Below are 13,858 nucleotides of genomic sequence, written 5' to 3'. Positions count from 1 at the left end.
TTGACGTGCTCCTTGCTGCAGAACAGATCAACTTCAAGATCCTCACACTCACCTACAAATCATTTCATGTTTTAGCACCTCTCTACCTCTCCGACCTATTCACATACCACTCCTCTAACCGTTCCCTTTGCTCAGCCAGCCAGCTCTGGCCTCTTGCATGACCCTCAAGTCCTCTGCTCCATGATCAGTGGTCGTGCTTTCAGTCACTGCGGTCCAAACCTCTGGAACTCCCTGCCTCAATCCCTCCATCTTGCTCCCTATTTGCCTGACTTCAGAACACACCTGAAGAATTTGGCCTTTGACTGTACCTACAGTCCCCTCTCTTTTTACTGAGGGTACGTGAGATAGGAAGAGGCAAGGTTGAAAGTTAAGACTTTAGGTAAGAGATAAACAGGCAGAAATTAAATGTTATTTTTCCAACCTGCATGTTTCTGTGCTCCTCTCTTATTCACCTGCCCACACAGCTTGATATCATCAGCACATTTTACAATATTAAAAAAATTGCTCTCCTTCAAGTTATTAATAATAAATAGCGTGAACAGCTGGCATCCAGAACAGACCCCAGTCACTGCCCCCAAAAAGAGCTTGTCTTGCTTTTAATCAGCTTCTGCTTCGTGCTGCTGAGCCAGTTTTGAATCCAACCAACCAATTTGCCATATATTAATAATAATAATAATCCTTGTAATTGAAACAGTGCTTTTCAAGTCGGGAGGACGTATCAAAGCTCTTTATGGGATTTACTGTAAAGTGCAGTAGCTGTGTTTTGCAGGTGAATGTTGCAGCCAATTGCGCACAGCAAAGTCCCACGAATCACCATCCGATCTGATAACATCTCATCCGAAGGATGGCATCGGCAACAACGCAGCAGGACTCCCAGCACTGCTCTGCAGTGTCAGTGTAGACAATCTGAGTTCAAAGACCTGATGCGGGCTTTGCATCCACAACTTTCTTACTCAGATACAAGTGAGCTACTGACTGAGCCAGGCTGACACTGATCACATTCTTTCACCTTCTTCTATAATCGCACATGTTCATCTTTTTTAAATGCCTTCTGATGAGGGAATACTGCATGGACCACAGTGGATTCTGTGTGGGGAGGAGTGTTGAGGAGTGAGGAATATTGGCTGAGGAAATTAGGAATGTTGTATTTTGAGAGGTGAAAGGAGATGGCACAGCCAATAATGTAATCCATCCCCCAGTATTGCACTGGAAGCAACTTTTGAACATATAAGCCATTCGCTGAGAGTGCAAACCAACCAAACTAAACTAAGCTGGCAATAACATTTCCCTTAATACTCTATGTATGTAACATTCCTCATTTCTTCAGTCAGTATTCCTCACTCCTCAGTCCCTCCCAGCACAGAATCCATTGTGGCCCAATGGAGTATTTTCTCATTATACCCTATGTGTGTAAGAACTCCGAGACACTACCCTGCACGAAGGGCGCTATATAAACGCAAGTTGTTGTTGTATATCATATACGTAATATTGTATACACAAGTATCAAGTATCAGTTGCTGCCAATTTATCATCTTAATTAATTCAGCATCCTGGGGCTTTGTACAATGTGTCCCACATTTCACAGCCCTCTCTATTTACAAGATTCATCTCTAATTGCTTAATTATAAATGTTGCTGTTATTTTTAGCTTGTTTTGCTTTCCTCGTCCCTGGGGCCCACTTTACATCTCTAATGGGTTTTTAACTTGTCTCAGCAAATTCCTGTCCTCTCAAAGTTTCCCTCCTTGGACACTCTAGGCTTTTTTAAAAATAATTGAATCTCAAAAAACCTTCGAACTCCTCCCAGTAATCCAACTCTGTGCTGATCTTCAGTCAACATTCTTTCCGTGCTCAATGATATTAACTTGTGTGAATGGTGCGAGATGTTGTGATATAATTGCCCTATTTACCCCCCTCCTTGGGGCTAAGATAATAATAATAATCCTTGCATTTGATATACAACAACAACAACAAGATTCTATTTATTGAGCGCCTTTCACGTCGGGAGGACGTCCCAAGGCGCTGGACAGTTGGGTCAGGACCCGAGCAGGGGGAAATGGTCAGGGTGAGGGGAGGGAAGGGAGGGAGCGAGGAGGGGGTAGAGAGTCGAGAGGGGAGCTGAAGGCACGGTCAAAGAGAAAGGTCTTGAGACCGGCCTTGAAGGAGGAAAGGGAGGAGGCGGCGAAGGCACTGGGGGATGGAGTTCCAGAGCCTCGGGGCTGAGAGGCTGAAGGCCCGGCCACCGATGGTAGGGCGGTTGGGGCGGGGGATGTGGAGCAGACCGGAACCAGAGGAACGGAGGGTACGGGCAGGTAGGTAGATATAACGCCTTATCATGTCTTCGAGATGTCTCAAAGTGCTTCACAGGATTTACTGTAAAGTGGAGTGACTGTGTATTTTGTGGGCGAAACTCGGCAGCCAATTGCGCACAGCAGCGTCTCACAAACAGTCATGGATTGAGTGATCAAATTATTTATTTTGTAAATTTATTTTGATGGTTTCAAGGTGTCGTGATTAGAATATCAGAATTGAGTCAATCCCCTGTGCCTGCAATCTTGCTAGTCTGATTCCAGACAGGTGAGTCTGCAGTATTCCAGCCCAATGATAATGACAGCCCAGCCAGCCTGGCTCATTCGCAAGACTTGGAGGGGCAGATAAGTCAGTGGGGGCAGGGATTCTTCCCACTTAACTCCTGTAAACCGTGGAAGGTAAAGTCCTAACAGGTAGGGTGGTCCTAGCTGAATAAACAGCAGGACGCTTGCCAGAGAGCACTCTTTTAGCTGGTTAAATAATAATAAATAATAATCCTTGCATTTGATATAGTGCTTTTCACGTCGGGAGGAGGTCCCAAAGCGCTTCACAGAACACACTGTTAAGTGAATTGACTGTATATTTGTGGGCGAACGCGGCAGCCAATTGCGCACAGCAATGTCCCACAAACAGTCGTAGATTGAAAATGACCAATTTATTATTGTTTTTGGTTTTGGAGGGATTATTATTAGGCTCTGTGTGGAGTAAGGAAACTTGCCCAAGGTTTCGCAGTGGAAGGCAGTGAAGGTTTCGCCCTCTGCCTGGAATTGAACTCAGGTCTCTTGTTTGCAAAGCGAGTGCTCTAACCACTGAGCTACAGGATTCCAGCAGTTACCCCAATGCAAACCTTGCAGTCCCAAGCCTCGGTCTTGCCAACCTGCTCTTAATACACTCTATAATTAAGTAAGCATGATGCTGTGCGTAAACTGACTGTCAAAAAAATACACTCCATTTCACAGTATATTCTGTGAAGCGCTTTGAGACGCCTTGACGATGTGATAAGACGCGATATCAGATGCAAGGACTATTATTATGATTACAAACCAGGCCGCATGTTACCCACCCTCTTCAATGTGCCTGATCTGTTTGCTGAGGTATGAAAGGCTAGAGGATAAAGCCAACAGACATAACCGATAGGACTAGACTAATTCAGTTTGTTTCTATTAAAATTCCATAATTGCCACGTTTGATGAATTACAATAGATTTAGAGCTCTGCCCCGTGCACAAATTACCAAACTCCTAATTAAGACATTGACAGGTGGTGACTTGTTCCCACAAGCTTGGGAAGATGCCTCTGACACAGCAGCTCATCACTTACACCCCAGGCTAGCCTGCCTCCTGGGGTCTAATCCACTCCCCTGCTCACTTTTACACTGTCAGCAGCATCGTACTAAACTCCATATTTCTCACTCCCTTGCAGTATTGTGCTTAAAGGTAAGAAACAATGCTTTAGTTGAGTGTACTTTGATGCTTATAGTAACTTTACTGAGTGAAAAGGGTTTATTAATTGTGGTGTGCACCGCATAAGAGGGAACAATGCATTATTTGGTACGGTTTGGCTGGTGCATCTCAGTGTCAGTTCCTATGTGTACAGTTACCCACCAGGTGAAAGGGAATGATTCACATTCTGGTACTCTACAGTTTGTGTGTACAAAACCAGATGGAGAGGAGTGAGTGATGGAAGGATGAGGAGCTGGTTTGATGATGGTATCTCAGTGGGCACGGTACAGTGTAGATGGGGTATCTGTACCACTTGCTGTGATGTGTGCAAAACTATCAGTTCTTAGTGCCCTCTTCTATCACAAAGTATTAGTTCCTTCTCAACAGCATCCTCTCAATATTAATTTATCACAGCCTCTCTAGGATTTGGTATCCAATAGACAGACTCTGGAGTGTGATTTCCTGGCACAGCGCAGCTGTCCCTTAAATATCTGCCGTGGTGATTAGCAGCTGTGATGTAGATGATGCAGTGGAAGCCAGATGGTCTTAGTCAGGGACTGGATGTGAGGTCCTATGCCCTAATTTGGAAAGTTTGAGAGAGAGAGAGAGAGAGAGAGAGAGGTGAGGTTGAGGAGGTCAGAAACTAAAGAGAGGACATATTGACGGGAGCTGAGGATACTTTATTCATATTGGGTTGGAGGAAATTTTGGGGCATCCAAGCCTTGATGTCTCACAGAAAAGTGGACAGAACGTCAATGGACCTGGTATCAAGAATAGAAGTGGAAAGTAGAATTTGGGCATCATCTGCCCATGTGTGATGCCCCAAACTACACTTTACGGTGTGTCCTGTGAAACACTTTGAGATAATCTCCTGATGTGTGAGGCGCTGTATCACGTTAGGATTATTATCATAAATATGGCAGCTAATTTGCATACAATGTCCCACAAACAGATGGGAAGCAAAAGATCAATCTTATCTGGGGAAATGTTGGCCAGGACGCTGGGAGAAACACCGTTCTGTTATCGAGTATTGCCATGAGATCTCTATTGAACAGTCAGACGGGACCTCAGTTTAACATGTGAAACGTTAATGTGTTTGATTGTTGGATGATGTCACAAGAGGGAGTGTGTGAATGAGGCAGAGAAAGGTCCGAGAGCAGAGCCCCAAGGTACTGGGCAGGCGACATGCAAGGGTGGGCGGTCATGTCTGGCTGATTGAGTTAAGGTTCGTGAGAAAATGACAGATTGATTGTTAGATAAAGGTAATGCAGTTAATGTTGGGTTTATGATTTTCGAGAAGGCATTTAATACGGTCGTATACATCATAGAAGAGAATGAAACAATGGTTGACAAAGCACTGATATTATTGGTGCGTATTGATAGAAGACTAAAGGTTAGATAGAAGGCTGGGTTCATGACTATCCCTATTCCCCCACCAGCATTGTATCCGTGGAGTATCTGTCCATCTCACTTCTGCTCTTGTTGACTGCTTTGGTTGGGAATCTGCTCCACACATCCAGCCCTCTAATTGCAAAATCTTCTATTCTCTGGTTTTCCATCAACCAAAATAAGCTAAGCCTATTCACCCAGTGGAGCAGGTTTTGATGGTGTTTGGCTGCTGGTCTCTTACCAGAATGAAGAGTCCCTCGTTTGCTAGGTCCTGGTGCTCAGGAATAGTTGAAAAGACAGACAGCACGAGACAGCTCAAGACAAGCAGGAATCTGTAGAAGGAGAGACAGAGGAGAATCAGCTGAGCTGTGGTATGAAGCTGTGTTGGCCTCGTAACTCGGCCAGAATTCACCCGATGTACTATCTCTGAAATTCACTATGTCATCTGAGATTGTCCTGCTCCCTAGAGATGGTCAGATCTGTCCTGGATCGAATACCGTGCACAGCAAGAGTCAAGTGTAAATTTCAAATCAATGTGTTTCTACAGATGCGCAAAGTGTTGGCAATTCAGCAATTCATTCCACTGCCAGGGCCTTGGGATGTCCTCCCAATGTGAATGGCGCTATACAAATGTAATTTTGTATATTGATAGCATGTAATCGGGTTTCCTGAACACACACAAGTCTGTGTATCTCTACTGCATCGCTATCCTGGCGTCTGACCCTTTGACTCGCCTCTTCCCTCACCTTCTTTAAGGTATGCCTCAAAACCCTCCTCTTTGACTGTGCTTTCAGTCACTTTTCCCCCCTACCCCCTCACCTGCCACCCCCAACCTCCACGCCCATCTAAATTGTCCAGTGCCTTGGGACATCCTTCCAATCTGAAAGGTGCAATATAAATGTAAAATTGCATTGTGTGTATCACAATGCAATTTTGACAATGCTGTTCATTTGCACATCAAAACAAACATTGTAGTTTTCTCCACAGTCTGGAGAAGGTGGCTTGAGAATGAATTATTGAGTGAATGGCCTTTACTTAAGCGAACAATGTAAATCGATGTAGTGCTGCGTCTCAATCCCTCTCTTGTCCACCTCATTGAATGTTCCCTTTGTCTGTCTACACATATTACATTAATCAGCAGCGTGGCTGCCAACTGTGGGTTTGTTTGGTCAGCCGAGTGTCTGACACATGCAGAAACACATCACGGTGCTTAAGAGTATCCAAACCAAACTGAGAATTCCATGCATCCCACCTGCACATGGAAATTCCTGAGATAGATTGTTGGAATGGAATGGGCACTCTCTTCCCAGAGGGACACTTCCTGCTTGCCTAAATCTGGAAAATATTAGCTGCAGTTTGGCAAGAGCCAAGGTACTGAACTCACTCCTTGGGACGGTGTTTGTAGGTAACAATATACAACGCAGCTTACCACATTTGTACAATACAACATTAATGTTGCATTACACATTTCATTGAACAAGATTTAGAGGCTTGTGAGTAGTGAAACTCAGTGCTACTGAGTAGCACTCAACGGTGAAATTTTATATGGTACTGAACACACATTGTTTGTCAGCCTGGCTCATTCAATAGCCAGACCGACAAATCTGCCTCGCCTTTCAGTCAGAAGGTTGTAGATTCAAGTCCCTCATCACGACTTTGCATTCATAGGCTAGGCTGACACTCCAGTGCAGTGCTAGGGGAGTGCTGCCTTGTCAGAGATGCTGTTCTTTGGTTAAGATGTTAAACTGAGGTTAAATTTGCCTGTTCAGGTGGACGTTAAAATATCCCAATGTACTACTCGAAAAAACAAGGGAGAAGACTGCAGTATTCTGGCCAATAATCTCCCAGATATAACTGACTACTAATTCTATGGTTGTTTGTGCAATATTGCTCTGCACAAATCACCTGCTGTGTTGGCCTATAAATACAGTCACTACACTTTACAGTAAATCCTGTGAAACAGTAGAGACATTTTGATGAAGTAACATGTCCTCCTGACATGAAAGGTGCAACATTAAATCCAAGTATCATTATCATTACTCTATTTTATAGCATCCAGAAGTTGGAAGGTAATATTTAAGGTGATACGCACTGAATGTGCTGCTAAATTGAACTCCTTGACTTTGCTGCCTTCTTATTGCTGACGATGAAAGGCTTTTGCTAAATGTCTTCACAGGACAGTGCCTGTCACTGTTGGGGGTGACAGAATGGTTATTTTTACTGCCTACTAATAGCCAAATTATTCCAGCAACACTGGAATGTTATTTTACATTACTTCCCAGCAATTAGTGATATATTAATGATATGGTTCAGTTACTGCTCTCATACTCTCCCTATCATTCCATTGAGCAAGCTTGTCGTTAGTTGATTGCTGTTTGACCCCAAATAAGGAACTGCAGCCAAATAGCCTTAAGCATGGAATAAAGCTCCCTTTATGCTGCCCATCCAACACTCCCAGGTGAGGGACACTGAGGTTAGCATCAGAGTAAAGCTCCCTCTACACTGTTCCATGATCGCGTGTCACTTCCAACCCAGAAAAATCCCATTGGCCATGACTGACAGCGATCACCTGGTGCACTGTGTTTGGATTGCACTTTGAACCGTAGAAATATATGGTAAGGAAGAAAGCTTTTTGTCCCATTGTGTATGTTCCAGCTCCCTCAAGAGCAATCCTTTCAGCCCATTTACCTGCCCTTTCTCCTGCCCTGCATTTTCCTAGTTCCCTCTTGAAGGCCAATATGGATTTTGCCTCAACCACTGGTCAAAGCATTCCATATCCTAACTACTCTGTGCATGAAAACCTTTCTCCTAATCTTCCCATTTGTTTGCTTAATGACCATCTTAAGTTGATGCCCTCTAGTTGCTAACTCACTGACTGGTGGAAATGATTTCTCCGTATTGACTCATAATTTTAAAGACCTCTATCAGATCACCCTTCAATCTTCTTTGTTCTAGTGTAAAAATTCCCAATTCCTCCAACCTCTTCTCATAGATCACTCATCTCTGTAAAATCTCCTCTGCACTCCCCCTATCGCCTTGACATCTTTCCTAAATTGGGGGGGACCAACATCTGACACAATATTCAAAAATCTAGAATGTACCAACAAATGGGAATAATTCCTGTGAGCGATATACACTGAGTGATGTTGCTACGAATGGGATTGTCCATTATAATCACACATCGTCAAAAAAGCGTAACACTAAAATTGATATTTCCCAACAATCTACAGAATTTACCAATGTGTTACCTCCTAGGGATGATAGTCTTTGGGACTGTGGTCTGAGGCGCTGAACCAAAGTGGTTGACATGGTGAGTTTTAGTGGAAGGTCTCAAACTGGGATGAGGGGGGGTGAGGGTTTGGGATGAAACCTTGCTCTGTGCTGAGTTACCTGGACTCAACTGCAAGGAACTGGATCAACTGCAGCGAACATTATAATAATCTCACATCGGGTACAACAGCTTATCACATCGAAACGTTTCACGGGATTTTCTGTGAAGTGCGGTGTTTGTCTATTTGTGGACAAAAGTGCAACTTCAGTGAAGGTTCCTCAGTGACAGCTCATCAGTGTTGGCTCGTCAGTGACAACGACTCATGGACGGCTCCGAGGAAACCTGACTCAAGATTCTTTGACAGTACCCAACAACAGATAAATGTGTTAGGACAGAATGCCTCATCCCCCCTAGACATGCCGACATGACAAGCAGTGATTTGGAAGCCAACATGTGGCTGCTTTTCTCTCCAATATTAATTGCTGTAAAAGAAATGAAACGTCACATCCCTTTTCTTTTCTCTCTTCTCCTCTCCTGACAGTGTTGACTCTCCTGCTTTCCTTCCTCAATGGGCTACAGTTGATGGTGGGTGCAATAGGAGGCCATTGAGGTAAGGATTCTGGATGGATGAGATCAAGTGAGTCGAAAGGCTTTCTGGATCAGAACCGATCTTGTGATCTTTCCGGTTCCTCACTCAATAACCGTTGCTCAAAAGCGTAGGCTGTTGGTGCTGGCAGACTTTCTGACATTAACATCAGGCGCATAAATGATCCAACATCATAGATAATCCCATATTCACCCAATTTCGCCCACAAATATACAGGCAATTCACTTTACAGTCTATTCTGTGAAGCGCTTTGGGACGTCCTCCCGACGTGAAAAGCGCTATATCAAATGCAAGGATTATTATTATTATTATAAATGATCCAACATCATAGATAATCCCATATTCACCCAATTTCGCCCACAAATATACAGGCAATTCACTTTACAGTATATCCTGTGAAGCGCTTTGAGACATCTCGAAGATGTGATAAGGTGCTATATCAAACACAAGGCTTATTATTATTAATATAATATTGATATAGCACCTTATCACATCTTCAAGACATCAGGAGCACTTCAGGATATAAAGTAGGAGGCTTTTCTAAGGCTGGAGCACAGATATATCGATGCCAACAATATATTCCCTCATGGGATGTGGTGTTCTACTTAGAATCCTTGTTCTCTGCCTCGAAATGTTGTATCTCCCTCCCAGCCCTGCCAATCTCCCACGCAATAGCTATGAACACCAGGAGAAACTCCAACAAAACATTTAAATACACCTGCATGGCGTCAATTAAGATTTGTTACACATTGGGTCAGAGAAGAGCTTTGAAGCACAAGATGCAATAGCCATTCACAACAACAACAGAAAGTAACATCAACAGACTGACAGAAGTTGTGTACCATACAATACAAATTTACATTTATATAGTCTCTTTTACCATAGATGGGAGGATGTCCTGAGACACTGTATAGCCTAAGGTTTGCAACCTTGCCTGGGGATGAGGGCATGGGGGAAAACGATAGCCAAAAGCGTGGTCTTGAGGAAGGTCGTGAGATGGACCTTGAACAAGAGGGAAGGGCTGAGTCAAAGGGCTGGTGTTCCAAAGGGTGGGGAGAAGATACTCTGAAAACCTGACCATTGATGGTGGGGCAGGTGAAGCAGGGAGGAATCATAACTATTTGTGGGACACTGCTGTAAGCACAATTGACTGCCACATTCGACTGCACAACACACAGTCACTCCATTTTACAGTATATCCTGTGCCGTTCTTTGGGATGGTCTTACTGACACGAAAGGCAAGACATCAAATTTAAGGGTTATTATTTATTGTTATTATCATTAGTAAATCTGGGAAGAACAAGAGCAGTTCAGTGAAGCAATGGCTATTGTGGTATTGACAAAGAAGAGTAATGGGAAATAGATGACGATGGAGAGAAATGTAGGTGAAAGAAAGATTATCTATCGAATGACAAGTACCCTGACCAGGAGTGAGAGAGTGGGCATTGAAAAGGCTGCCACAATCCAGCATTAAGAAGACTACGTAATAAGACATATGCTTTGTGACACCTCAACAGCGTGATAAGACACTATATCAAACGCAAGGATTATTATTACTGTGGAAGACAAAAGTAAAAGTGAGGATTCCTTTTTGTGGCTGAAAATCAACATGGGCCGAAAAGGGATGATTGAAGCAGAAATGTTACTGGACCACTTCTGGAAAAAACTGCTCTAATTTTTACGCAATCTCAGCATTTGCAACAAACCGTAATTTGATTCCATCACCCAAAGAAATGCAATCCTGCAGCCCAGCAATTCTAAATGCTTCTCTTCCAGCATTGGTGAGACTTTGAGTAGAAAAGGAGCAGAGAATGGCAAAAAGATCAAATCACACGAAGAAACTGCCTATACAGATCCCTGTCAAATTACTGCTGCTCAGCATTAGTTGAGGTCATTAGGACTTAGCCTGTAGGCAAAGTTTTGCGAACAAAAACATCCAGAGAGGTAGCCTGAAGTTCATTAAAGCATGTAATGGGGAACAGCTGAATAAATGGCTGTATGTGGATTACAAATGTAATAATTCCACTCTTTTTACTTCAAACATTATAGAAATCATGGTAGAGATATTGTTTGTGTGCATAGTCTTGGTTCTTTGTTGGCTTTCTATTGTCTCCATGTTGCCCAATAACCCCAAAGTATCTGTTCAGCATATATTGCCATACATTTACCGCTAGAGGCTCTCTGTGAGCTATGCGGCTAGCAAAGACCCATCTAGTAGTGGAAACAAATGCTGCAGCATTTCAGTTTAATCCACTGGTCCAAAGCAATTTGTCTATTGACATTTTCCATAAACTTTGCGCCTTCAATCTCCAGGGATTTTTTGAAAAGCTTTATGCAGGTTGTACTGCGCTGAGGACTGTTAGCACAGGACTTTGGTGATGTTATTCTACGCATTAGAGAGGAATATGCTTATGTCCATAATTAGCGGGCAGGCGAGAGGGAGGATAAGATAATCCATTTTCGGCTGGTTGACTCTGTGATGAGGCTTTTCTGCCCCCACTCTCTGGAACTCCATGCCCAAATCCCTCCAACTCCCCCCAGTTCTTGCCTCCTTCTCAAGACCTTCCTTTCTGACCGGGCCTTCGGCCACACTCCCAACATCCACCCCCACCCCGCCCTTCACCCCTCTTGATTCCACCCACCAGCTCGGGTGCAAACCCTTAACTGTCCAGTGCCTTGGGATGTCCTCGGATGTGAAAGGCGCTATACAAATGTAATTTGTTGTTGTTGTTGTTTCAATGTTATCGCAATGTGGCCTGTGCACAAATACAATGGTCCCAGAATTGGGGTCAGAACTGTTACTTTTGTCTGTTGCCCAGGGAAACAAAGCAAAGGTTTATCCCAGGACCTTCCAGCAAGTGAAAATGTGTTATAATATTATAGAACATATGGCATTTACGAAACTATAGAAATGCACCAGAACTTATAGAAATGCACCAGAACCATAGAAATAGTCTGCACAGAAAGTCATTTGGCCCATTGACTCTCTGCCACTTTTACAAAATCACTTTTTTTTAAAAAAATTAATTCTTTCCAGCTCTCCTCTATATCTCTCAACATTCTTACTGCTCAGGAGTGCAGCAGCCACCTCCTTTTTGGACGATTCTATGACCCAGTCTTAATAGCCACGCCACCCATGGTAAGGAATTTCAGACCTTCTCTTGTAGTCTATTCTCCTCCCCGGATCCCAGACTGTGAAATCATAACGGCCGATTGAGTCCCGACACTCTGGGGAAAAGCAGTCGCTGAATTCCAGAGTGACACACTAGGATTGCGACCATTAAGTGATGTGCAATAATCAACAGTACACAGTCCTCTCATCCTATGTGTATTGTGCTACCCACCCCCACCCCATCTCTCTCTCTCTGTACCAACTGTTCAGGAAAGACTTTGTTCCCGTGAGCTCACTGGAGATAGTTAATGCTGACAGGAGCAGGAAGTTCCCTAACTTGTGTTTACAGCACATTACTTCTTCTGACCCAATGACCCAAGGCATGAACTCACAGCAGTGTAGAGTAAACGTGCTAATAGGCACCAGGCAGGCGCTCAGAGAATGTGATCCTACAGGACCGTTTCCTGTTAGCTCTGTGACAGGAACAGTGCCTTCAAGGTTTCAGGGTGAGGATGTTCGTCAGAGAGATCTTTCTGAGACGGAAGCCTCAGTTAGCCTCAGCTGCTCTGAATCAGTGAATGTAACCCGGGGCATCTCAAATTGAGATGTCAACTTCTGTCTCTTATTTGGAAGGTTCAAGACCCATTTCAAGACTTGAGTTTACAGCCCAGATTGTAGGGTCAAGCCCTCCATTGGGATTTTGAGCTCACAGTCTAGGGTGACTCCCCACTGTAGTGCTGGGCATGTGTTGCATAGTCGAAGGTGCCATCCTTCAGATGATGTCCCATCCCCTGTCAGATGAACAGTAAAGATCCCATTGCGCTATTCAAAAGGAGAAGAGAGTTTCTCCAAGTGTCCTAGCCAACAATTCCCCGAATAAAAATTGATCATTCTCTTAATGACGGTTGTGTATCTTTGCTTTTCACAAATTGGCTGTCATATTTGTCTACAAAATACACCCAGTCACTGCACTTTATAGTATATCTTGTGAAGCCCTTTGAGATGTCTTCCTACCTGATGTAAAAGATGCTATGTCAAATATAAAGATTATTACTGCGAGGCTTTGGGAACGACAGGGAACGAGGTTGGCACCGCATACCAAACTTCTCGTTTGAAGCCGCTCTTCTGCGGAGATTGAAGACTTCAAGAATCTGAACCATTTCCTTTCTGCCCAGTGTGAGAACTCAGGGCTAAAGAACGAGTGAGTCGTTGAGTGAATGGTCTTTATTTCAGCAAACGATTTGAATCTGTGCGGTGTTGCGTCTCAATCCCTCTCTTGTGCACCTCGTTGAATGCTCCCTTTGTCTGATTCCACACGTTACAGTAACCAGCAGTGTGCCTGACAATTGTGGTACTGAACTCACTGCCTGGGGCACAATCAGCAGGTACTCCTATACAATGCAGCTTACCACATTTGCACGGATATATTTGACACTAATATTGCATTAAACATTTTATTGAACAAAGTTGTAGCAGCTTGTAAGTGCCTCAGCAGGGAAATTTTATATGGTACTGTGACACACAGCAAGGTGCCAGGTTTGGCAGCCTGGCTCAATCAGTAGCACTCTCGTCTCTGTCAGAAGGTTGTGCGTTCAAGCACCTCATCAGAGCTTTGTGCACATAGGCCAGGCTGAGACTAGTATGTTTAGGTGTGTATTGCACTGTGTTGTGGCATGTTAGGGTACGTAGGGAAATGTTGTGGTATATTGGGCTATGTTGGTGGCATGTTG

The 13,858-nt window shown here is 43.8% G+C and overlaps 1 protein-coding gene across 1 annotated transcript in view; it reads right to left on the bottom strand.

Moving 5' to 3' along the window:
* The window catches only part of LOC103179601 (potassium voltage-gated channel subfamily KQT member 4), a 137,698-nt gene that overhangs the window by 41,111 nt on the left and 82,729 nt on the right, over positions 1-13,858 (bottom strand). The window contains 1 exon segment of the mRNA XM_042338620.1: positions 5,380-5,470. Coding sequence (XP_042194554.1) covers positions 5,380-5,470 — 91 coding nt within the window.

Source organism: Callorhinchus milii, unplaced genomic scaffold, assembly GCF_018977255.1.
Source record: "Callorhinchus milii isolate IMCB2004 unplaced genomic scaffold, IMCB_Cmil_1.0 Scaffold10, whole genome shotgun sequence".
Lineage (NCBI taxonomy): Eukaryota > Metazoa > Chordata > Chondrichthyes > Chimaeriformes > Callorhinchidae > Callorhinchus > Callorhinchus milii.
This window is presented reverse-complemented; position numbering and strand designations above follow the sequence as displayed.